At 39.0% G+C, this 27,572-nt stretch overlaps 1 protein-coding gene across 1 annotated transcript in view; it reads right to left on the reverse strand.

Annotated features, from left to right (window-relative positions):
- Positions 1–14,104, reverse strand: part of HECW2 (HECT, C2 and WW domain containing E3 ubiquitin protein ligase 2) — a 73,746-nt gene extending 59,642 nt beyond the window's left edge. Inside the window, exons 1-2 of the mRNA XM_029087055.1 lie at positions 14,002–14,104; positions 1,978–2,072 (exon numbers count right to left, since the gene is read on the reverse strand). Coding sequence (XP_028942888.1) covers positions 1,978–2,072; positions 14,002–14,008 — 102 coding nt within the window. The 5' untranslated portion in view covers positions 14,009–14,104. The remainder of the gene's footprint in view (positions 1–1,977; positions 2,073–14,001) is intronic.
- Between the last annotated feature and the right edge of the window lie 13,468 nt (positions 14,105–27,572).

Here is a 27,572-nt window from a genome sequence, read left to right on the forward strand (position 1 = left end):
AGCCCTTGCATTTCCACTGGTTCAAATGAACACAACAGAGTGTTAGTTGTTTATCCAAATATAAGATGGACTGAAATGCCTGGTGTGATATGCCATTAATATGAGAAAACCAGAAACATGTCTCCCACCAAACCATGTAACACAAAAACACAGAATGATCCAAGTAAGCAGGCAACTTATTACGGCTTAAAAAGAGTGAGTGGGCATGGCCTGGCTCACTTACCACTTCCACAAACAGCATTTCTGTAGCCACAAACACAACCAGTGCCAAGAGAACAAAGTATTTTCTGCTACACAGTGCTTAAGCTCAACACCAAAACCATGCAAACAGTGTGAGGTATTATCATATAATAACAGGTATACTTAAGTATAACTAATTCAATATAATATTTTTAGGAAGTCTCATCTGAGCTGTCAGATGACATTCTCATTAGGGAAACAAACAGCTCGCTATTACTGGAAGTCTGTACTGTTAGCACAAACAAAAATCATTATATAAAATTACACCTTCTAGCAGGACTGTAAATTCCATAGAATACCCAGGACTCTGTGCTACTTTCAAAGGAAAAAAAAATTAAATAGTGACAGCCAGTTAATTCCTTAAGATTGACTAATGACCCTGAAAGACAGGTCTTCAGGTAGCTCCCAAGTAAATAAATGCACACTCAAAGACAGTAGTTCAGATGTCCTTTTGTGCAATGAATCTCAAAAATATTGGTGGGCTAGTATGACAAAGGTCAAGAAAACACAAAAGTTCAAACAGTTTCTCCATCCAATATAATAATTCTGCTTCTCAGTAACAACATAGTACAGCACACAGCCCATCTTAAGGGTTACTTTGAGATGCATTTTTTTCTTTGTTGAAAGTCAGGCTACCTTATGGTCTGTAGTATAAACTGGTACTAAAGACAGTGGCTGTCAAGCTCATTAACTGTAACACATTTTGTTCTGTGAAGTAGCAAGAGTTCACATCTGCTGCGAAACGATAGTATTCATTGTCAGATCTGACAATTAAATTATGTTATCACCTATGTCTGTAATTCTAAAAGAAAGAAAAAACATTTGGTATAATAAGATATAAAGTCTAGTACATACAATATTATATAGCCATAACATGCACTTGTATATAATGCTGAAAAAGTGCAGGATCAGAACAAAAGCTATTCAGTTTGAATAACCTGTGCTCTACAGTACCTTCAACACTGCAGCTGTCAAGACAACATTCTGACCCATGTGATCTTAAATATTTGTCAGCTAATACCAATGAATCAAATGCACTGTTAAACTTCATGTCAACTGAAGAGCTAGCCTATCGGATAAATTAATTCATCAAAAGCACCTGGATACAACTTTGGAAGGCTCTTCTTCCAATACTTATTTAAACAAATAAAAATCTCCTTTAAAACTTCTAGTATTTCAAAAGAACAAGTTTCGTAATGAAAACATAGTAAGGCAGCAATAACTCTCAACAGTCAGAGAATTATCTAAATTTCAGTGGTATATGAATACTCAAAAAAATCAGTAATTTTTGCAAGAGCAGAGTTTTGTCCAGTCTCATTTTTGTAACAATTTATAACGATTGCTATTTCAGCATTAATTTCATTTTTAATATTAACAAATAAGAAAAAGAAATTGAGACTTCTAATAAGGATTCAGTTTGAGTTAGATAACAATTGTGAAAAATTTCTACTATGATGTTAAATTACAGCAAACTGTAAGAAGCAAAATTGAAAGGAAGGAAAATCAAGTTCTCAGCATCAAAGATTTCAGCTAAGCTCAGTGATTTTACTGTAATTTTACCATGAAAAATACAAAACCAAGAAAAGCATTTCCAAATTTTAATTCTTTTTGTCAGGTAATAGAGTTTTTTGCAAAAATCGCAGTTAATGGTAAAACCAGAAGACATATCAAAAGGTTTGTCTGACAGTTAATATTATCATCTTATAAAAATACAATAAACAAATGGGCTAAACTTACCATCACAGCAGGGTTTTTCACAGTGATACATGGAGTAGTAGCTCGGAGAGCTCCACTAACACCATGGTAGTATTTAAAACAGATCTTTATTTCAGCTGGAAAAAAAAAACAAAACCAAAAAATAACAAAAAAAATCACATTAAGCCCTTCATGACTGACCCTAGGCAAAAGAGAGATGATGAAAGGAACACATGCATAGAGAGTGTCATAGTTCACTCCTGTTCACTAAGTCCTAGTTTGGGCAGTTCCCAGTCTTTGTTGTAAAAGTGCACAATAACTGTAACTGAAATATATTTTCTCTAAACCTGTAGAAAATTGGAAACCAGTTTCAAAGGAAGTCTGAATAGAAATTTAGCTAAAGACCTGGTAAATGCTGCCCTTTTTTTTTAAATAATTATTATTTTCAACTATATTTCTACTCATTCAGTAAAAAAACATTAATTTTTTTTTGTTAGCTCTTACAGCAAGATGTCCATGGTCACTATTGGGCAAGAAATCTCTAAGTATTCATAGGGCATAATTCACACAAAGCCACTTCTGCATGTTCTGTATGGGTCCAGAGGGAAGGAAATGAGATCAGTATTGATATCTGAAGACAAGTTAATTTCAACATAATAGGGTTAATGTGACTTATTTTTCATCAGATTTAAAAGTTGCAAATAAAAAAAAATAACTACACATATGTTTAATTCTTAAGTTATTTAATGGTATGAAAATGGGAACTCTCTCTACAGCCTTATACACAGAGGTGGTACTAGAGGTATTATATCTTAGTAGTCTATGAAATAGTTAAAGCGACTGCTTTTTTGCTTCTCAAATGGAAAGTAACATATTTTGATGCAGGCATTAACATACATTTTGCTGACAGGAGGATTCAAACAGTGGCATCCTTTTTGGGCATTTTGAACAGTTTGGGGTTTTTTCAAATGGAAGCCATAATTCTCCAATGAACCACCTACCCCTACAGTAACTGTGAACACAGGGAGAACAGCACAGGTGAGCCCGTGCTGAGTGCCCCGAGCCCCTGAGCAGCAGCGGCGGCTGGGCAACACGCCTCGCACTGCTTTCTCCTAACCTCAGGCAAAGGCACAGAGAACAGAAAGGCTGCGAGTGTCCCACCACTCTCCCACAGGCAAAACGAGGATTGCAGAGAATTGGGGTACAGACTCGGGATATATTTTCCTGGATCATAGAACAACCCTAATTCCTGTAAGATAACTGTGCTTTTTGCTCTGAGTTGATTCTTACAAGATAGGAGAAAATAAATCATCAGATCATCTATTCTGATCATTATCCTTGCCATGCCTTCTCCCCTTCACAAAATAAATGTTGACTCCTGGACTCCAGAACTATACACAGTACCCCAACACCACCCTCACCAAAGCTGAATTGGGGGACGGGGTTGAGGTGATCATTCCCGTGGTCCTACAAGATGCTCCTCTGCTTATATATCCAAGAAATGCATTACAGCTCTCGTCACAGGTTACACAGCAAGTTGATTTTGAGGTGCAGAACACACAGCTTACATGCCTTTCATTCTGAAGTCAGCAATATAAAAACTAATTTTATTTGCCTGTGCCTAGCTTGATAAATCGTCCTATATGGATCTTCAATTGTTTTTATCCATTCCAGTAATTTTCATGTCATCCACAGATTAAATCGGGAGGAACCTTGGATTTCAAATCACTCATGAAAATGTTTAAAAGCACTGCATCTTTCATTAACTCCTGCAGGGCCTCACTAATAAGATTTTGCTTTTTGTGTAACCTGTCACATTTTTTACTATAATTTAGTATGCCAATCCAAAAATACCCTTGATCCTGGCAAAATAAAGGAATAAAGAGACACAGCTTGAGGATGAGAAAAAATACAGTAAAACACAAGCTCTTTATGTTTGGATTCTACATTAGCCCTACAGGTATTCTGGCCACCCTGTAGGAGTGGAGATGCAAGTATGGCTCACCGTGGTGGAAAGCTATTAATTTGCTGTTCAGTGTACTCTGGAAAGCTCATTCTATATGAGTAGGATCCATCATTAAATGACCTGTCTTCAGAAATACTTCAATAGGAAATTAAGAATAGAGCATCTGGTTATCTCCCTTTTGTGTGTTGGGACCTTCTGTCACTTAACAGGAAAAAAGAAAGTAATTTAGCTAATTCTGCAGCTTATATTTCAGCTACTATTTCAATATAATCAGCTATGAAAAAGGGTTACTGAGACATTTGCTACTAGGACAATTCTTGTCGGAATCTGGAAGAAGTTGCATGACACACATCTGAAGGAAGCTTGAAGCACTTTGTATTGCAACACAGGAAAGGTGAACGTTGGGTCATGTTTTTGGTCCCACTGAATAAAGTTTTGTTCACTAAATTGCATTTACTGCAAACAAGAGTATTATGTTTAACCAAAGCCTGACTTCCACTGTTGTTCCTCTAAGCCAGCAGAACGGCTATAATTATGGCTGTCCTTGATCCTGTGGGGTTTTCCCTACCAGGAACAATCTCTCTGTTTTCCTTCTCCATTGGGAGAACTCTTCTGAGTGACGTTTGATGAGGATTTACTTCTGGACATAGGCAGGCAGAAATTATAGCAGTCAGACCAGAGGACGTGCATGAAAGTTTTGGCAGTTCAATTCCCCTGACTTGGCTTAACAATAGGTCAGTAGTTCTAAAACACAAAACTGCAATGTTTTGTATAAGGTTTTGAGGCATACAGCATGATTCCTTGAGAGCCGAGTTATTTCATTACTGCAAAATAAAATACCCACTTATTCCTACTCAGAAGGGTCAGAAATCCATCCTGCAAGCCTGCTCAACCTAAAAGGATTTTTTAAATTATTTTTAAATTTGTTGCAGCTATAGGTCAATGCTGATTTACTATCTTCCTCCCAGAGCAAAGAGGAGGCACCTCAAAACTACCCTTCACAGGAAAGTGTCTGGCTGACAGCACCTCTGCAGACTTAGGAAGTGGAGAAACTGCTGGTTCCACTTCCTCCTCCTCACAGCTGAGTTCACACACAGTCAAAACATGCTCTATTTACCACAAGCTTTACAGAAAATTCAAAATGTAAATGGGATTTCTAATCACCCACAAAAGTTTATCAGGCCTAAAAATTATGGGTCAGGACCTGGTTTTTCCTAAACAGCAATTCTGTTACCTACCAACAATACTTAGATACAAATGGACACACAAGAACTTCTAGCTCACATACAACTGGACTTTCAGACCTTGCAAAAGTTGGTGGGATTTATACCAAGTGCTGGACACTCCACATTGTAAAAATACATAAATTAAGTAACCAACACTCAAGTTTTGAGCATCTCTTAATCACATTGTGAACACATTATGACTACATGAGAACTTGGTAAGACAACAAACTATTTCACCAAGCCTTCTACTTTCCAGCTACGCTGTTCAGCTTCACTGCGACTCAAATTCTATTTTTCAGAGAGGTTCTGGACCTGCTGTTTATTCAGTCTGTCACCACTGACCACCTTCTCTCAGTTCATCAACTTTGAAAAGAATCTCGCTATGGAAGTGTCATCAGCTGATGCTTCTATCCACAGTCAGTCAGTAATGTGATGGTGGACAGAAGTTTGTTGTATGTTCTCACTACACCGAGATGTACATTCTCTGAAAGGCTGAAATGCAATGCTACGAGCTTGGGATCCTCAGATTCCTTCTCTCATTGACTTCTACGCACATACAGTACTTTTCAATATCTGTGTGTGGCTGGTGGTAGAAGAAAACAATGTTTGCTTCAAGAAATAGAACTGATGATCCCTTTAATATAAATTAAAATTTAAAATTAAAAAAATCTTCAGAACCAATTGCTAGAAATAATTAGAAAAAGCAGAGCGCTTAAAAACACAGTGGGGAGACTTCTACTCCCACTTTCCAACAGAAGCAACGTTTATTTGTTCTGGGCTTTATACAGCTCTACAGACAGGAAGAGCAGATCTGCTGATAGCATTGTGTTGATGGGGTTAACACAAGAGGAGCTGTGCTTGACATTCAGCATGGAATTGTAAAATGGGCTACCCATCACAAGCATGCAGACATTGCCAGCCAAAGCAAATATGGGTTTGTAAGACTGAATCTTGTATACAGCAAGAATACAACCCCTTCACAGGACCAGAGACAGCTACATATTTTTTTTTGTTTGGCTAATAATGCTAGAAACTGCAGTTAACAGTAAAAGAAATCTCAGAGGAACCCTGTCAGTTTAAAACAGCTGAGTATCTAGCTTTTTTACATTTCTTGTACTATGTTATCATGAAAAAAATGTTGATTTTTTTTTTTCTTGATGATTGATGGATTCCTGAGCTCCAGATATACTGAAAATAGGTATTTGCGTCTGTTCCTGACAGAACACATCTCGGACTACTACCTATAAACGAGGTCCCATAAATACAGAGACCTCTTCAGAAACATTAAGTTCAATTATCTGCAAACAGGACTTCAATATTTAGATAGGTGAGTTCAATATCATATTAATACACAGGCTTCATCTGAACTGTTCCATAATACAAACTGCACAACACCATGTGTCATCTACAGAGTTTTCCCAGCTTCTTTCATTCCTCCTGCCACCTCACTTTCATCTGTTTCCTTCAAGGGAAAACCTGCACTTCTTTCTTTTTCTTTCCTACCTTTTCTTCCCTCAACAAGCTAATTAACTTGCTTTGTACGTAATCTGTAACAGAAAAGTTAATAGCAGTAAATCTGACAAGGGAAGGACATCGGTACCTGACCACAAGACTATTCGCTCTCTCATTAAAGGAAAAGATGACATTTCAGAACAAAAAGTATTTTCATTCATGAGGGGAAAATTGCTGTACCTAGCTCTGTGTTCTTGATACCACACATGCCCCGTTATCAATGACATTCCTCCAAACATCATATGGACAGCAAGAAATTTCCTCCTCATTTAAAAATAACACAGAAAAGAAATTGAGGTATCTATGATTCTTTGAAAGTTATCATACAGTCATATAAAAATTGATATATATGTTAATTAATCTGAACACTCCGTAAAACCATAATCCCCATCTTTAAAAGTCAGTAGCTGTTATCATTTAATAACCATAGTTTTATAGCTCAGGTCTGTTACATAAAAATGTTGGAATTAACAAAGCTTTCCGGGACTCAAACATTGACATTTGAATTTCAAAAGAACTCCTGCATGAAATTACAGCATTGTACTTCCCCTCTATGGACCATACACTCTTGCCTCTTCAATTATAAAGAGATCAGCTTGCACTAAATAATAGCTTGCTTTTAAAACATCACTAATTCCCTTGCGTCTCCTACTTTAACTACCTTTTTACTGCCTTTAATACTTTAACTTTGCCCATCAAAAAATTGCTTCAGGATAGAAAGATACCCAGAATACATAAACTTGAAATACATAAACACATGAACATAATTTTGGAAGCATGCATTCTTTCCAGGAGACTGATAATTCAGGAAACCAGATGTGTTCGCTGTAAGAATAGTTTGCTCCAGATATAACCTAGTCAAATGAAACACCTATGTTAGAGGTGGAATCAGCCCACACTCCATTGAGAAGGGATGGGCAGAGACACCTCCAAAAGAGAAGTAAAATCCTAGCTGGGTTATAAGAGTCTGCAGAGGTAAACAGTGTTCCCTGTTAACTGTATGGAAACTGCACAGCACCTAATACTTTCTGGACACCACAGCTAGATACCAGAAGTTACTTTGGGCTGAATCCAGGGCTCTCTGCAGATGTAAACACATGCCCTCCAACATTCAATGAGAAAAAAGCTGACATCACAAACTCATCTGAAAAAATACAAGAGCGTGTTCTGCAAAACTTATTTAAGAAAACTTTGTCACTAGAGCAAATTAAGTCACTGACATTCAGGTCTCACAAAGCTATAAAGGGAGATGCAATCCAGGCAAAAGGCACTCACTTAAACCCTAATTGTTCCCAGCTGAACCAAACACCTCATAGACAACTGATGGAATTTAGAAGTGCTCTGCACGTCCTGCCAGTTGAATTTCTTTTCCTTAGCACGGCAGTTCATTGAACACAACCTTTTTGTTTGGACATTTATCATTTTATTCTCTGCATCACTTTAACCATATAACTTTTGATACTTCCTACTGGGAACAGCACAGCGTAGCAAACAGCAGCAGAACAAGTGCCAAAGCTGGTTGCCACCGGGTACTTGCCATCTCCCTCAGCAGATACATCATAGAAATTATTTTACAGAAGGAATGGTAAAAAAAATAAAACCTAGAAAGTGACTTAAGCAGACTTACGGAAAGCTTTTTAGATAAACTAGGATCAAAACCAAAAAAAGTTTATGTCCCACTGATCTCTCTAAATCTAACCTGCTTCAAAGGAAACTACTTGGACAAGTGGTTGTTCAGATAACAGAGCCCACCTATCCCTGCCAGCCCCGCTCATTTTGCTGTCACTCTGAGACATTCTTATTTACAGTCACGAGCATTGTCTATTATATTCCAGTTTGGCAAAGTATTTAATTATAATCTAACCTTTAAATCAAAACACTGGGGGTATTATGTGCTTAAGGAAGTCAACAAGACTTGCCACAAATGTAAAAAATATAAGACCTGATCCTGTTTCAGTTATTTGTGATACCCAGAAGTACAACAGATATAAATAGCAGAAGAATAACTTAAGTATTTCTAACTCAGTGAATGCATTTATAAATAGGGTAGGGACAATAACCACGAGACCCCAGACAGACCACTGAAAGAGTGCTGATTGCAGGGCACTACACAGACAAATGCTCCAGGCTCAGAACAATTCCATGTGAGAAAATCATGACCTTAGAATTTCATTTAAATGGTCAGAAAATATAGAGACTGGATACAAGTAATTAATTAAGTTGACATAACATTCATTAACATTGACCATTTTGGTCAAAACCACTAAAAAACTAAACTGTCATATCCCCAGTAACAACAACTCTTTGCTACAGCAGCCCTTAAAAGCTAAAAGCATATCAAGTGTTAAACTGATTTTTTTTTTTTCCTTCATTATATATTAGCTTTTTTAACAAAAAAGGGAGCTGGGAGTCAGCATGGCTAGCTACAAAGTATAGCAGTTTCAGCCTCAATACTTTAAAAAGTTATAATTTTATGGAAATAGGGACTGAATACAGAGAACTCCACACAAAAACACATTTGTAACATGATACTACTGTAATGCAAACACATATATTGTCATGTTTTCTGAATATATCTCATTTTCTGAATATATCTCGGTCTAGTCATGCTACAAACCCAAGATTTTAAGTACAAAACAGACAGCATCTGTGCAGTCACTGTATTCGAGTATCACAGTGTGGCACCAGAAGTAATTTAACCACAAACATCTTGAGGGTGATCTGGAAATGAATGATGTGACAAGACTGGCAGTCTCTGGATGAATCCCAACAGCTGCCACTATGGCTACTGTTCAAGACATAAAGCCACAGCATCAGTAAAGAAAATATACAGAAATCAATATATTTCTATTCTACTCATAATAACTACTATGACATCAACTGTTACAAGTAACAACAAAGAGTTTACACTACAGACAAAGTAGGTGAAGGTGTTTCTTGCAGATCCTGTAATTAATACACATGGGACCAAGCCTGTAACTTACAAACACAAGCCCAATCCAGTCTCAAAGGAGGCTCTTGGCCTATGCCTTACCAATAAACAAGACAAGACCATGGTAGGGACTCAAATACAAGCACACGACCACCCTACTGCTGAACAGCGACCATGCATCCCTGACACAGGGGAAGGGTTGGCTGCATGGGCACAAGCCACGCTGTGTCACTTGCTCCCAGCAGCAGAAAATAGCCCATCTGTTTTACCTATTAGAACATGGACAGCTTGTAACTTCCAGGGACTTTGCTATGGAAGTGCATAAGCACCAGTTACCTGTCGCGGGACAGTGTTTGCACTATACTGAACCTCCCTCCCCTGGCACCTCTGACATGACCTGGCCTTCCCCATGTTGCAGAAAACTGACTTAGAAGCTGCAGTTTATGAATGAGCAGCAGCTTTTATGAACTAGTCTTCATAAAACTCAAGCTTCCTTGCACATGCTTTTTCTATCATCAGCCTTTCCATGGATCATTTCACTCCATCTTTCTGCTAGCTCTGTTCTCCATAAAGAATAGCATCATCTCTGTTCCACCACGATGCCCCAGAGGGAGCCCCTGCCATCCCAAGCTCACAGACTGCTACTCCCAGAGAAACACTCCACAATCTAAAAATCACTCCTGGGGCAATTGCAGCCTTTCTTGCACCAGAGACAAAAGGTTCTGATGTGGTTAAGGACCTGAACAGTCTGATGTCATGCTAAATACCAGGTGGCCATACCCAATGTGAAAACATTAAGCTGTGTTGCACCTTCACATTATTGACACTTCTGCACAATACTACTCCTTGAACTTGTTCTTTCTCTTCACAGGAGAAGGATGAAAACTGTAGAGCTGCAGCTACATTTAGCAATCCTTCTGGAGTTCACACAGCAAACAATTTGAGGAGCTGTCTAGTGAGTCAGTTTTCCTTCTTCCACATTTTAGCAAGCCTCAGAGCAGGATGTTTTAAAGCCACCTCTACTAGATGGGTAAGGAAACACCATCTTGGGCATATTGATTCTCAAATTCACCTTCTGCAACCTCTAAAATGACAGAGTTCCCTTTCATGCTGACACGGCCCTTTTGCTCTTTCCCCAGGGAAAAGAAAGAGGAGCACCTGCCTCTGTACTGGTTGGCTCTGCAGTTCAGAGCCACTCAGTTTGCCTCAAGGTGACAGCTTAAGGACAGTAGCTGTTTGTGATAGTGAGCTGGACTTCATACTTTGCAAGTATTTTCTTTCTCCTCAGCACTCTTCCCCCTGCTCCCCTTCCTCAGCCACTCACCTCAGAGGCTGCTTGTATTTCTGGAATACATTAAGTTCATTTCTCATTATTTCACTGTTGATTCCTTTGATTCTCTCTTCTCAGAGCAGAGCCTACAGAATTTTTTGTGTTGATTTTTGTCTAAAGTGAGTGAGAGTTCTCTTTGATCATCCTTGTTTTGCTAATTTTGGGTGCTTTGGGGGGAATTAATGTCTGTTTTTAGCAGGAAGATGATGACACTCTCCCTGCCCTTCTTTCTGAAGGTTGCTTGATCTGAATAGTGCAGATGGCAAACTATGCCTTTACATGTTACTTGCAGGGGAATGGGAGATGCTGAATCCATAGGGAGTGATCTTAAGAGGAATAAATGGAACAACTGGAAAACTGAGTTACAAGACTGTGGATATACAGTCATGCAAAATTCAGAAAAATGCTTCTCCGAGGCCTACCTTTAAACATAAGCACAAATCCCACAGACCTCTGTGAAACTATTAATAAGTTTACAATTACGCTCATGGAAAAACAGCTTCCCAAATTAAGGCATAAGATGCTTTTCCTAAAAGACAGAAACCTGAGGATTGCAGAAGGAATCTGAGGCCCAATCCAGCTGACTCCCACTGACTAACGGTGGGAGTCATTAATGCAATCAAAATGGAAATACTCCTTCTGCATGAGATTTTGCATATGGCTTGTTAGCGATGCTGTCATCCTCTGCACTGCGCCCTACAGAGATGTTACATCACTGGTGAAGAGACATGTAATGGCCCTAAAGCTCTGACACTGCTAGGGAAAAAACACAACCAGTCTTTGGGGTAACATGCACACTGACTGATCTCAACTCATCATTCAACATTAGTAACTTCTGTTCCTTCTCTTGCCAAAAAGATAGACAACTTCAGGCCAGTTTTGACCGTAACTCCTAAAGGATTATTGTCATCATTTAGCATAACTCTTAATAAGCATCATCAGTCCTCATTGCCAGAGATGGTTCAAGGTCTCTCAGGCTTGCAGCAAAGATCACCCTCCCTTCCTCTTGTAGGCAAAGCAGGGAGCCTGCCAATCACATAGGTACAGCAGTATACATGGGGTGGCAATTAAGCACTGTCTGTGCTCCAAACATGAAACGGCTTCGAGTCAGAAAACCTTGTCATGACATAAGCCCAGCTATAACTCACATTATATACCTAGCTTGCCATAAGCCTGCTGGAGCTTCTACACATCAGAGCATGAGCAATAGCTAGAGGACTGTGTCAAAAGCAATGTCATGAAGCTCACGAGTGAGACTTGCATGTCTCTGCTCCAGGGGTGGAATGACCCCATGCAGCACTACAGCCTCTGAACAGACTGGCAGAGCTGCAGCCCTGCTGCAAAGGAACAGGATGACACCATGTTGAATACGAGCCAGCATATGCTCTCATTGCAAATACAACAAACCACCTCACAGGCTACATCTTTGTGGCCTACAGATAGATGGAAGTACTCTACTTGGTACTGGTGGGGACACACCTGGAATACTGTGCCCAGTTTTGGGTGCCTAGGTTCAAGAGCTTGGAGAAAATGGAGAGGAGACAGCAGAGGGCTACAAAGATGGTTGGGATGGAGAAAAAGGTGACCTATGAGAAAAGGCTGAAAGAGCTGGCCTTGTTTAGTCTAGTGAAGAGGAGGTTAAGGCAAGACAAATATTATAAACTCAAACCAAAGAATGCATATCCTACGCTCTTTATATCAGTTGGTTGCAAACTGCAGCTAGTTGCAAAGTGCAAAGTCAGCTGCGGCTGATTCTAAGTCAAAACTGACAGTTCTTGAAGCATTAGCCTAGGTTACTCATATGAATTTAAAATTTTGTTCAAGAGCCTTATCTCCATACATTACAGCACAACACATAACCAGCTGAAGATAGAGACAAATATCCTTGAAGTCAAACTGCCCATATTGGCAACAATATTGATATAGAATATGCACAAAAAAGATAAGGCAACTAACACTTCTAACACACATTTTAATCTGCTTTAATATACCGTTGTCTTTGGTACCAGGAAAGTTAATTGTCTTAGTCTTTATTATTTTCTTGATCTTCATCTTCAGTTCAAACATTTTCTCCTGTAATGAACTCCTGAAATTTAATTTAATTTTATCCTATAAAGTTGTTTTGGGTTTTTTTTGTTGTTAAAAAAGTGCTGCGTAATGCATAGGGTAACTTGGCAAGATTCAATGATGAGTTCTAGAAATAAGAAGCTTTAATAATTATTTATAGTAAAGGGGACACAACATCTCTTGAAATACATGTATGGCTTTTATATCAGTTAATTAGAAGAAACATTTCTGCCAAGACCTACCGCTGGCAGCACTGCAGTGTACAGTGAAGTAACAGAGTGGAAGTATATATTCACAGAGCAGTTCACAGCTCTTTTGGGACAGCTCTTTTGGGGGATCATATACTTAAGATGGTAAGATAAAAGAAAAAATAAAAGAAAAAAAATAAAATCACACAGCAGAGTGGTTCAGCTTCCTATATATCCTGGTTGCCTAAGGGAGTGGCACAGCTCTCGAGCTTGAAGGCTGGCTACCAATACTTCTTATGGAGTTCATTGAAGACTTTTTCTTCCAGTCACACACAGACACTCAATATTTCAAAACTTCCTAGCAGATTCACCAGTGCAATGAAGCTTTAGCTGAGAAATATTGATGCAACTGGACAGGAGGCTGGTACTTTCTAGAGACAAATCTAACCTTCATACTAACAAACGTTAGCAAGCACTACTAGCTTATTACCTTTTCCTTTGTGCGCATTTAGCATTAGTATTTGTCTAGCTGAAATTTTAAACTTTTTGGGAAGGGACTTCACCTTTCAATGTGTATATACTGCACAACATTGCACAAGGGAATTTCTTCCTCCCTTAAACTGAAGCAACTAAGAACATCCCTCGAAGACAAATACACATCTAAGCTCAATTCCATTTTATATAATGTTCAGCAAATGCACTGGGAAATGCTGCCCCTTAGAGCAATACTATCTATTCCTTTGGTATATCAGAGGGTTTTAACAAAACAGGTATCAAGTGCCATCCTGTTGACTAGCCTTGAAACAAAGGCATGCTTGCCTTTTACTGGATAAAAAGGTACTTACATTCCATAAAATAGGGGCCAGGTTCAATTCGCCATACAATTTGTCCTTTTTGCGTGCCAGTCACCCCCCGATTCTTGGAATCCCAGAAATTGGCTGGAGAGTTCTCATCTGAAAGAGGAAAGAAAAAAAAAAAATCAAACTGTCAAGAAGTATTTATAATAGTTTTTGTCTTTGTTTTTCTGTTCACTTCAAGAAGCTGAGACACAAAAGGTGACTTGTGTTTGAAAAAAAAAAATAAACTAACTAGGAAAAGATAAATGGCTTCTCTTTTACAGTTGATAGATCAATTTTTATGCAGAGTGAGTAGACATACATATAGCCAAAGCAAATACATGATTTCCTGTAAGAGGTGACTTGCCAAGGCAAAGTATTAAATTCCAAAACTCCCCTAACACAATAGAGAGGCTATTGGGAACATACAGCTGACTGCAAGTTCATCATAACAGTTATCACACCATTTATACAGCGGTCCTGCTCTGTGATGTGAATATCTAGCATTCATTCCCCAGCTAGAAAATATGGAATTTCAAATACAGGTATCAGGACTTCAGTTTTTAATACACTGCTGTATTTTAGAAACTAGAGAGAATATCTTTATACATACACAAAAAAATCTGACACTTGCAATTTCCTGACACATACAGTATTATCCCCCATCAGTGAACTCAGGCTGGAGGCTCAAAGGGCAGAACTGTCATTTAAGCCAGAGACACAAATGAGCAATTCAGGAAAATATATTCAGAAGAGGAGAACTGAGAAGCAAACAGCAAACATCTACATAACAGCTTAGCATGCTTTCCCTTCACAAACTAAGCTTTTTGTCTGAACAGTGACAAAAAAGGTGTTGAGGTTTGTTTTTTATTTACCTGCCTGTATTCAGGCACCCAGAATTCTGCATGAATGAAAAAAAAACAAACCAAAAACAGAGTGAGAAGCAGTTTGAAAGGGCACAAAGTTTAGTTATGATGTCCCAGGGGAAGCTGACATAAATCAAACATAATTTCTTTTGTACAAGAAGTTCTTTGGAAGTATGCATCATGTTTTAGAAGTACATTTAAGCAGCTGTTTCTTAACTAGACAATTGCACCTGTGACCTCAAACACAACATCCTAATTCTTTCCAGTGGTACTTTGATATCTCTTAGTCTTAATTTTTCTTTTAAAATGCCCTGTTTTACTATAGACATTTGAGTGCATTCTGCAGTCTTAAAAAGACTTCACTAAGCACTTAGTCTGCTGTGGCTTTGTTTACGAAGCTCCTAACCATTCAAGCAGGTTTTCTTTGTACTTTCTTAGGAACTCCTGCATAAGTAAGATCACAAAATTGCCACCTACATTTTAGAAATCCATATGCTATTTATGAAAGAATAACAAACAAAGCAGCTTTGTTACTTTTATCTTAAAAATATAAACTTAGACTAAAGCTTCTCTTTCTCCTTTTCAATCTGACTGCTGATCTCAGTGTATGCATGGTTAATTCTACTGAATCATGATTAGTGCAGTCTGTACATTCACATCCCACCACACTGACACGCAAAGCATGACCAGACACACCATGGACCTCTGTGACTGCTCAAGAGAAAGTTACGTACCCTGTCCACAACGTGGAAGAGCTCCAAAGCTCCAAAGCTCCAAAGTCAAGAGGCAGCCATGGCAAGCTGCTGACATTTTTATGCCTTCAGGCATGGGCAACCGGGAATTTTTTTGAAAGCTGTAGTCTGAACACCCCAACATCACAATAAATCCAGAATAGTTTCATAATTACTTCAATGACAATGAGAAGGGACAGAAGAGTTCCCCTAATGTCAGCGATCCTCGGGCATGTAATACCCTCAGGTTTAACTTTTCATGTGGAATCAACACGATAGTACATAAACTGCATACACCATAAAGTCAGGCACACAAGCAGTGATAACTTAAAAACATGTATGCTTGTTCTCCATTACAGCAAAAAACTTAGAGAATAAACAAAGTTGTATCTCACCCAGGTATTGCTTTTTTTTTCCCAAAGCTATATAAAGAGGAACTCTGAAAGTACAGCGTGTAAATCATCCCATGGGCCTCAAAAAAAATATTTCTGTATGTAATGTCACTCTAACTGAAACAATAACACTGTTAACTTATTTATTTACTTTTTTATGTTTTAATGAGCCTTCCTAACCCAAGGCCCACTATTATCTTGCACAGACAGAACTCTGGGAAGCCACGAGATATAGCTCAGCTTCCAGCGAATCTACACTAGGTGCCTACTTTGGTCCACTGTACAAACTTAGTTATCCAAACTATTCCTACCAAAAGCGAGCAGGTTCTTTAAAGATTCCACAGTTATCTGAAACACAGATAGTTTAAAATTATTCAGTGTTCTCATTACATCTAGGTAAATAAAGATGTATTGTATGACAAAAACCCTACCTCCCCTAACATACTCTAATTCTTCCAAATTTCTGTATTTAATCAACTGGAGAAGAGTCTGCCCATAATTCTAAGCAGAAGGACAGATATTTGGTATATTATAACCATAAATATGAAATTCTTTCTTCTCATCTTGTGAGATGCCTTTAACAGTGAGATTTCCAACATTAAGGCACAAGCAATTGTTCTTTGTTTTTTAAAATCAGTCATTAAGTCAATGGTAATTTTTACATGGACATCCATAAGCTTCAGAAACAGTCCTACATAAACAGGGTCTTGAATTCTGAGCTGAGAGTTACAAAAAAGCAGAACATGTTCTTACATCTTATTTAGTAAAATTCAACATTTAAGGAAGCGCTTGGATTTTCTGCCCTTTCACAAAGGAATAGGCTCCTTTGCAGCAATGAAGACTAAATCATTGATACTCTGCCCACAGGCACACTGCCATTGCAACAGAAGGTAGTGGAGACAGAGGGATGAAAAATGCTGACAGAGCACTGTGTGTCAGTAACCGACGCAAGTTACAGAATTTATTTTGTGCAGCTTTGATTTTCTTCCAAATCAGCTGATTTTTTTTCTACTTTCATGATGTTATCCACATAGAGAAAAAAAAAATAAACATTACTAATGCATATGGAAAAATAACTTCAAACCCCAGTTCATGGATTTTAGAAAAAGAAAATGAACAGCAAAAGAAAAAAAAAAAAATCAAATAGCATGAGAGCATTACAGTACACAATATTGCTGAAATTTACTTATCAACACTGCAACAAACACAGTTAAACATAGTCTCAGTAAAAGTCAGCTGTGAAAAAAAGGTTTGAGAGCAAAAAAAATCAGTGTCAGAATTACCACTATCAGCTCTCCTCTCCCTCAAAACATATATATGTACGTGTGTATATACACAAACATTGATATATACACACACTAAAGATATCTATACATATATATATATATATATATATAAAATGCATAGAGAACTTCAATTCTAAGTTCTACTCCTCTTTTAGCAGATAATTGTTGCTGTTTGTGAAACTGGCAGCTGTTCCAGAATCTGAGCCAAAGAGTAGATATAAATATCCCTTCCTGGAACATAAAATATGCAACAAAATACTGTCTTATTGCATTGGTCTCTTGTCCGGCGAGTCTATAAAACAATGCAAGATGCATGGTGTCTTTCTATCTTCAATAACTCTTAGACACTAAATATTACAGAAAGTAATTTATTTCTCAGAGCTGCAACCTCTGCAAAACCAGCATCTGTGAGACGTGCTCTACAATGAAAAGAAGGTAGTAATAAATATATCACTGTGTGGAACTTCATGCTGACTAGTGCTCCTTGAAATCACTGTGAAGCAAACGTATTCTGAGTAATAATCTTTTCTTTATTTAACTGCTACACAATCAGGCAAACCTAGTATTAAGACCTAAACTCATTTTTTTCCCCATATTCATGCTTCACCATCATTACAACACCCTTTGAGGTAAGTTAGATGCCAACAGTATCTGTAATACCCACAGCTTGTGGTCTCCATGTCAGCATTCTAGTTCTGCACCTGTAGTGTCCACAGCTCTGCCCTGATGTGACAGGGAATGGCATGCAGCTCCTTCTGGCACGCGTCAATTCGGTACGGCTGTCTTATGTGAAAAGCAGTATAGAAGTACTGGACAAACGGATGAACAGTGCAACGAAAGAAGAAGGTATCGTTTTGACAAAATTAGTTTTCACAATAAAATTATGCGCATGAAAGAGTAAGAGCCCTAAGAAGCTCCAGTATGCCCATGCCTTTTCTATACTGGGAGCCCAGAACTTGACACAGCACCTAGAAGTGTCTCACCAGGGCTGAGTAGAGGGGAAAGACCACCTCCCTCAATCTGCTGTCTAAGGCTCTTCCTAATGCAGCCCAGGATGCCACTGGGTGGCCAGGGCACACTGCTTGCTCTGGTTCAACTTGTCCACCAGGACCTCCAGGTCTTTCTCTGCAAAGCTGCTTTCCAGACAGTCAGCCCCCAGCCTCCCAATGGGCAGGACTTGCATTTCCCTTCAAACTTTGTGACATTCCTGTTTGCCCATTTCTCCAGCCTGTCTGAAGGGCAGCACAACCATCTGGGTTATCAACTGCCACCATCAGTTTTGCATGAGGATTTTACCCGAGACAATGTTGCAAGCCCTGCTAAGCCAGCATCTGACATCAGGGGTCAGGAGGCTTCTGTGGAGTTCACATTTTGTTCTTTGGGTCTTACTGCTTTCAGTATTTCTGTCTTAGGAAAAAGGATAAACTACCTGAAATACATCACCTTACAGAGTCATCTTGCATAGCTTAAATCAACAAATAAATAAATGAGATACAGTCTTCTATAAGACAGTTAAAAAACTAGAACTATTACTGATTAGTAACTGAAACAAGCCTTCGGTCATTTGCAAACCAATGCTCATTTTCTGGTCCCAGTTTCTGTGGTCGGAGGTGTTAGGTTATGTGATAAAAGGCTTGTCTCCATGAATACAAAGGATTTTTATTCTTCAAATACAAAAACATTATAGAAGTCACAAACTCCTAGCGTGGAAACATCGTGGATTGCTTACTGCATAGGAAAAGGTTCCCTATAGCAATCAAAGAGCTTCAAACTTCTGCATACTGATCTAACACATTTATAAAGATGTTTATATGCAGAGCTCAGAGAGAAGGTGATGCTTAACAGATTCTGAATGTCACTGAATGGTTTTAATTCTACACAATTTTACAATTTTCAGCTTTCACTGCCATATATGGGTATTCTAATTCACAGCTCTTGAAAAATCTGTGCAGCTTAGCTCAGAAATGTTCAAGCATGTTGGTACCATCATATTATTCCTGCATAATTCTGTTATCCTCATTTGGGATTTACATCCCAATCTCCATTTTTTCATCCCTTTCTGGAAGGTGTTTTATACAAAATCTTTTGAAGGGCTTGTATTGTTATTCTTAATTTAAAATTTTAAATTAAATTCAGATTGTCAAAATGCTGACTTCTTCAGCATTTTAGGTTAATTTTAATAAATTCTTGGGCACTGAAGATGATGTGTGCAATGCATTCAGTCATTAAGAGTGATGTTTGTAATCAGCCTGGGGAAGCTCATGAAGGATTGATCTAAATGTTATTTCTCTCGTCAGGTGGACTCTTACAGTGTGTATCAGAGGAGCTGAAAGGCTGGTAGACAGAAAGGCTACGTACACTTTTGTCTGAAGCTAAGATTCATCGATCTGCTCTCAGTTTCTCTCAAAAGCATACTACTGAGAATGATCACCCTCTATCTATTTTACTCTGTTTTTTCACTCAAGCCTTTAAAGGCAACAGCTTTGTAGTTAATCTGCATTGGATGATATTTCTGAAATTAATTTTGAGACAACCATCAGGAGATCTATAGCATGGCATTTCCAATGTAAAACAGAAATCTGATTTATGAGCATTTTACTGTGCCAGTTAAGCGCACTCGGCTTTGTGGTGTGAGCACAGACTTCCAAGCAGTAAAACAGACTGTCACCAAAATGTAAGATTAGTAGGAACATTCCAAAGAGTACCCCCTGTGGATTTTGAGCAACTGACTTGGAAGGGTCGTAACACTAAATTTTGTGCAATATTTTCTTTTTGGTAAGCTCTAATAATTTTAATTCTAAAACTACTAAAAAATAAAAAAAAATAATCCATAGATAATCACTAAAGAAGTAGCACAGTGTTTACAGAACAGAACTAATGAACTAAATTAATGTCTCCCTTATATCCAAAATATGCTTAAAAGCAATTGAAAACTGCATCAGGACACATCTAGAGAAGACAAATTTTATCACCTGAGGCCTCACTCCTTTTCTGGAAAGTCAGTAAGTAAATTAACAATTTCAAGGCAGAGCTTCTACTGCAAGCAATTATTATAATAAATCACATTATGTCAACCCACTTAAAATACACTATGTATCAGTTACTACTGCACAAACAAATATTAATCCACTACATATAGCTTATGTTCTGTGATTTCAGTCTGTGAACAGTCCACAGTCTTTCTGCTGGAACTAAAATATTTCTGACAGAAGACAGCACTAGTGTATGCAGTACACTGCTGAAATTAAAGATCAACACCCAGTTGCACCTTCTCGCCTTACCTGGCCATTCCAAAGAATGTCTGTGGATCCTAAACTGCATTCCTCCATCTGAGCCCAATTCACAAACTGAAGAATGAAAAAAATTAACGTTTTACAGGACGGATGCTGAAAATAGCATCTCTGTTCCCAATCACAAATGGTATATTCTACAACAGTTGCCTTCAGGACCCAGCACGTGCAGCTCAAGTTTGGAGGCTTTAGCTCTGTATTAGCACTGTTGCATAATCTCAGCTCCACGAGGTGCGTCTGTCCTCTCCCTTCCTCTTGTCATTTGAAGGAAAGGTTTTTAGAAGGATGTTCTCCAACTCCTCAGCAGTTTCTAGCAGTTATGTACAGTCATCTGCCTCTTCTCCTTTAATCAAGGGTTTATCTAGGTTCAAACAGCCCGTGTTAAAACACATAAAGTATTACGTCCTTCAAGCTCAGTTATTTGCAGCCACTCCCTCCAAAGGGTACAGGATGCAGAAGCCCCATCCTCCCTCCACTTCCTTCCTTGCCTTGTCCATGGGAGGATTCCTAAGCACGGCCACGGCCCCGAAGCGTGGGGCGGGCTGATGTAAACAGGAGGATCACTAAATCCTAGAAATGACGGCAGGGCAGCCACAGCAACGAGCACAGCAGGAGCTCACTGGAAGTGCTGGCCTTTGTTTACTCAGTATTTCGCTGCCCCGCATGACTTCCCCACAAATCCTGTTATTTTAGAGAAGGCAAGACTGGTCTGAACGTTTGGCTGTGAGGAAGTTGCCTTTAACCCAGGGTAACTGCACTGGGCTCTCCTGAGCAGGGGGATAAGCAGGTGGCAGAGAGCTGCTCTTACTATGTCTCGTCTTTCAAGTTGGTAACTGCCACCTCAACGCAGCGCAGGGGCTCAGACAAGGCTCTGTTCTGCCAGATGCTGTGACTGCTCACAAACTCCCTGGTAGATGCTGGCAGCTGACCTGTAACTCCTTCAGCTTATGGCAAGGACCCAAACCGTGCCAAAGTGGCTCCAGTATCACAAGAACAAAAAAGGTACTTAGAAGTATCTTTGCAATCTGGTCCATGGTCTGTAGATCGAGTCCTTCAAAGAACACATTTCATTAAATTATATGCTTGTGGAACACTAGGTTCAAGCCCTCAAAGCCAATCTTGGTTTTCCTAGTAATAATCAGGATAAGAAAAAACAGGAAAAAAACCTCCAACTCTTACAGGACCTATTTATTCATACTTCACTTGAAGACTTTCCAAAAAATGCTTCCAGTCAAAGAAATTAAGATGGACTTTTTGCTAATGAAGAACTGAAAGCTACTGTATTACTTTATGTTTGCATGAGCACCTCTAGGAATTTCAGTTTCAAAGGACAGGAGGGGAAAGAACACCAGAACTGGACTACTGTAAGAGAAATTTAAAACACTGCTGTGTACTAAATGGCTGGAAACTGTTCTTCCTTGAATGCTGACAGAGCAACCCCCTGAAAAAAATGAGAAGAACAAAATTCTTGGACAGTCTTAGAAACTGCCTAAGCAGCTACTAGATCCTACTACACACTATCACACATCTCTTTACTCTTCCTAACACTTTGGAAAATTTGGACAGTAATGAAAATATAAGATACAAATCTTTAGCTGAGAAAAAAAAGAGCAGAAAAGTAAGAGGTGGAGAAAGGTACAAGAGATGCTCTTACAGACTCACATAGGAGAGGAGCAGCTGTTGGGGCTGTACGTGAAGGTGACAGTGCACTGTCAGAGGCTGCAGGGTGACTCTCTGAATTCCAACCTAGGCACAAATATCAGCCTTCTGGTGACATGGTCCTGCTATATTAGCAGTGAAGGATCATCACAATGTATATTCAGATATTTAATATCATGACCCAGGGTCAAAAAAGCAGGGATGTGATTGTTCCTCACTGCAGAGCAGCAATTTGTTCCCTTGCGCAACCAAAATTAAGGTTCACGTACCTCCACTTACTGCCCCTGTGCTGCAGGCAAGAAAAGGAAGGGCTCCACTCACATTCGCTCAGGTGCCCTCTGCAGCCCCCTACAAACCACATATGTTATGTTGCTGAAGTTTATTGTGCTCTGTTACAGGAATAAGCAGCATTTCTCCAACACTTCACTCCTACTTCAGCTGCAAAAGCAGAGCAAAGGTAGAAGTCATACCATACACCCCATCCAAACACTAAACAATGAAACCTTTTTGTTATTGAAGCTTAAATTAATACCGTGGCAAGATCCCTGCTCTCATTTTCATACACAGCTTTTATTCTGACACTGGCCAGAAGATGGACTATTTCCTTCTTTTTCCAAGAATTATAGTACATTTTGTTTCCTTCTACATGTACACTAACACTATGGGGATCAGAGCATCACCCTGTGCCCTCACACGATGTGATATTTCAAGGCACAGCAGCAGCTCCAAGCATTCGTTAAACAGAATGCAGAATAAAGATTTTGCAAAAAAATACACATAATTTTTTCAGCCGTATGACACAGTACAATGGCAGGAATAAAGAGGAATTCCACTTCTCCGTATTCAAAGTGAAGACGTCATTGAAATTCAAAGCAATATTCAAAGCATTCAAAGACAAAAATAAATCCTTTCACCCATCTCACTGGCAAAAATTCAAAAGTGTAACAATAGGAAGGAAATGACCTCAAGCTTAACCTCTTTCCTGAAAATCTTATTAATCCTCCTCCATAAAATGATGTGCATTTCATTCCCACCTACAGTTCAAGCTTCACACATGTGCCAGCCCCACAGCACAGGCGCTCTGTGCAACATGGGTCACCGACCGGCTGACCAAGCTCACCTGGAAGCCAGATCCTACACAACACGTACATAACCTTGGGTGTTTCTGCAACACACCACAAAAGACCAGACACTATGAGAAAGGAATGATGTTAGACAAAAAGTTAAGCTAGAGAACAACACTGAATAGACTCCAGCAGATGGTACAGCACGCCCGTAGCCATAAAGACCATTAGATACTTGATCATGTTGTGGTAAAGTCCCTACATCTTTGCAAAATGCTAATAAATCACCTATCATTTAATTCACTGAGGTCCAGCTGGCTGTATGTGGAGGTAAATATAGCGTGGGGGATGCTTCCACCTCCTCCTGAAGGAAGCATCACACACAGCTGAGGCAAGAGCTGCACTACCTTTCATGTCACCTCACAATTGCCTCAGCTGCTGATGGTTTGGGGAAACTGAGGTCTGCAAGAGATGGAGACAGCCTGTTCCTCAGGGGGAAAGCCAAAAGCAGGGGCAACCAGGCAAAGAACAGTTTGAAAACTCAGATTTAGGCCACCAACAGCTACTGGACTACATTTATAATCTCATGTACCAGACCAACTCTATGGGCTGTTATATTATAAAGACTAGAGAATAGGATAGCAAAGATGCAAGCAATATACTGAGGAAAATGGGAGCCTGTCTCTCTCCTGTAGCATCACCCTGATACTTTCAGAAATCTTTTCTTTTTTTTTTTTTAAGCACTTCGCTGTGTCTAAACACCTTGTTAAAACCCTGATACAAACCTATCTCCACAACCATAATTCCTTCTAAATGCACTCCTCTCTGTGATATCCAGTTCCCCGCGATATCCCCAAACACATCCCAACAACCTTGTTGCCTAAAGGTGCTTATCTCCTGCTTTTAAGGGTAGCAAGTCCAAGAAAAACAACACAAAACAAAACAAAAAACCCTGTGTGTGTATAAGTATCCTAAAGGTCTGTTACTCTGACACAGGACTATTTAGGAAATCTACAGACACACGCCATTTTTCCTAATTAACTATGAAAGGTCATTTTGGGTTAAATACTGTCAGAGCTCCTTTTTTTTTTTTTTTTTTTTTTTTCTGTTTTTTTTTTTTTTAAAGAAGCTGTATCTAAGCTTTTCAGTGTCATATTTAATCTGCCGGTCAAAGTTTACTGTGGAACATTTTTCATCATTTTCCTTTTCAACCACAACCTTACATGGTATCAATAAGCACTTCTTTACCGGCAGTACATGAGCTGCTGAGCTTGCTTGAGCTGCATGCAGAAGAGGATTGCAGCTTCCCAAGAATAAAGAGCATGCACTTTTATCTGCAAACATGTTCCCATCACAAGTCTTTGCCAGAACAAGTAGAAAATATAACAAAGCATTGCTGCTGTGGAAGACATGATACCAGCAAAGCTGTGCTTTTGTCAACATAGCCTATCCTGCCCCCGGATAAATTCTGTTGGTAAATAAACATTACCAACAAAAGCACAGTTTTGCTAGCGCAGCTGCACTTACAGAGAGGGCTTTCTCTGGTGTGGCTGTCTTGGTACAGATCATATGTAATCTCACAACCAGAGAAAAAAAGTGAGGGATCATTTATTTCATGGCCTTCATGCTGTTTTTTTATGGGCCAGCAGCATATGGTCATGTATGCAGACACCCAGCGCAGAAAGGTACCAGAGAAACTGGGGAGTTTGCTTTGTAGTTGTTTGGTTTGGGTTTTTCATTTGTTTGTTTGTTTTTTTCCCCCTGGTCAAGTATTTCTGAAGTGGAAATAGTGGAAATCACTTCAGGAAGGGTCAGAAGGTTACGGCAACCCTGTCAAGTCTACCATTGGGGTCAGCAGCCCCATCCCTCTCCCTCCTTCACAGTCCCAAAATGCACTTGGAACAATTTCTCCTCTGCAATAAGATCATTATTATGATTCAGTCTGCTGCTGCTCTCTGCCACTGGTACCTATTTGAATTTTCTGAGAACTGAAAAATTCAGGCTAGTTAAAGTTCAGACAGCACTGAGTGGCCCATAATATATAGGAAGTGAGACGGAACGATGACCTCTTCTGCTTTAATTTTGGTGAAATTTATACTTATTTGAGAACCATTACCAGCTCATAAGCTAGCCTTAAGTACACTTTATTCCACATGTAATTCTCCTGTTACTGACTTACCCTTCCAAAAGAGGTTTTTCTTGGGGAACTGTCAGCAAACACAACTATAATCAGGAGGCCTTAAAATAGAGTCAAGATGACTGTGCTATTTTTACTTTTTTTTGTTTGCAAATCTAAAAGTAAAACACATCATTATGAAATGTACATCTGCCCTTTAAACATCATATGCATCACTGAGATGCACACATGTAAAGCACAACAGGCTAGAAGAGATATTTAAAACACGCACGTTATTTTAGATCTATGTTTTGAAACAAGCTGCAAGTGTCTTTTGTTCTGTTTATATTTATGGTGCATTATCCAATTATGTCTTTTTCCATTCATATTCTAACAGACATATTACTGGCAGAAATATTTACATTTTAGCAAGTGTTAGAGAATATTCATACAGCACAAAGAATGAGCTCAATCACTTCAGATCAGGAACTGTCACCAACTGTGTGTGCAACATCTCAACCGACAAGACCTTCCAGGCACTGCAGGTACAGACAAACATCAACCAACCATAAGCAGCTACACCTGAAAAGTAACTTCACAGTCTTCACTCATCAAAATAAAGGAACCCATCAGCACAAGAGCTGTGTCATTCAGCAAGAGCCCGCACTTCTGATCTTCAATTCATGTCACAACTTTCAATGAAAGAGACACAGGCCCAAATAAATATGTTAGGTATATATAATAATAATGAATAAATTCTACAAAAATCTTTAATTGTAAATATGCAAACTGTAAGCAAACCAAAAGGCTAAGTTCAGTAAATATATTTCTTTTCTAGCACTGAACAAATAATATGCAACTCAGAAGAAAGTACAACAGATAAAAGGGATATATTTCTTCCTAAATCCCTGTAAGGGCATAAAATATCCTCATGAGCTGAAATCTCATTTGTGGGGAGCTCACAGGCGTGTGATTGGAAGGAGGTGCTCCCTTGCCAGAGGGTATGTTCTGCTGATGGCCACGGAGGAAAAGAACGAGTGTAACCATGAAAACGAATTAAGAGTTTTAACTGCCCACATATGCACACCCTCCACCAGTTATGACAACTGGCTTTTTGTGCAGGTGAAAGTTTCAGCCAGAATTACTGAAGGTTTTCCTTAAGATTTTTATTTAAAAAAGATTAATTCATCATTAGCAACGATATAAAACTCAAGAGCACAAAATATTCTGAGCCATAGAGCCAGCATCACCCAAAGAGCTGACCCAGCCTTTGCACAACATCATCCACCAGCTGCTTTTATGGCCAACTAGTTGGGTGATTTTATTTTGCTTTTGATAGTAAGTACGACCTTCAGGTTTCCCAGAGCTCTATTTTCTTTCCTGGAATGAGCCAGCAAGGAGCAAAGTCAGTGCCAGATGCACTCCCCAAGGGTTCTGTGGAGGGTCATTTAACAACAGCTCTTTTTTATTTTTTTATTTTTTTATTTTTATTTTTTTTTTTTTTTTTTGTGGGAATGGGAGCAGGGGGAGCTTTATGTATTGCTAGGGACAAAGGGCTAAACAAGAAGCCCTTGATGCAGTATACCCACAGAGCAGATAAAACACACAGTAAAAGGAGGTTTCCTACATACAGCAGCTGACATCTAGGGATCCAGAAGGTTAGTTTGGGTTTTGCCTTCTCAAGTGGCTAATGGTTTGAACCCTGGAACTATTGCAATGGCACAAATATTTCTAGATTTCTAGCAATGTGACATCCTTCAACACTGGGTGGAGACAAGTGATTCATCACTGAAAGGAGAGGAAAGACTGCCTCTGGATTCCTCAGTTTCACTTTTGATTGCACTTGATCATTGCCTGCAGTTTCTGACACTGTCTGATCAATATTCTTAATCTGTTCCAGCCTTCTGACAGTCACAGTATCTGCTGGCATTTCATTCTCAGTCCCTTCCCATGTCTAATACAGAAACATTTCTAAAAAACATTTTTAGTGTTTTAGTGAAATCAATTCCAAGTGATTTCTCACTGCCTTCTAGAAATAATTCTAGTTTCTAAAAGTTGTCAATAAAATATATCTCTGCAGAACAGATCTCTTAAGGATTTTGTGGGATTTAATATTCCCTTAGCTGCTGTTATTTTTCAAGTTTATCTTCAATATTATGATCTGTTTAAGCAGGAA

The sequence above is a fragment of the Antrostomus carolinensis genome, unplaced genomic scaffold (genome assembly GCF_000700745.2).
Source record: "Antrostomus carolinensis isolate BGI_N321 unplaced genomic scaffold, ASM70074v2 scaffold16549, whole genome shotgun sequence".
Classification (NCBI taxonomy): domain Eukaryota; kingdom Metazoa; phylum Chordata; class Aves; order Caprimulgiformes; family Caprimulgidae; genus Antrostomus; species Antrostomus carolinensis.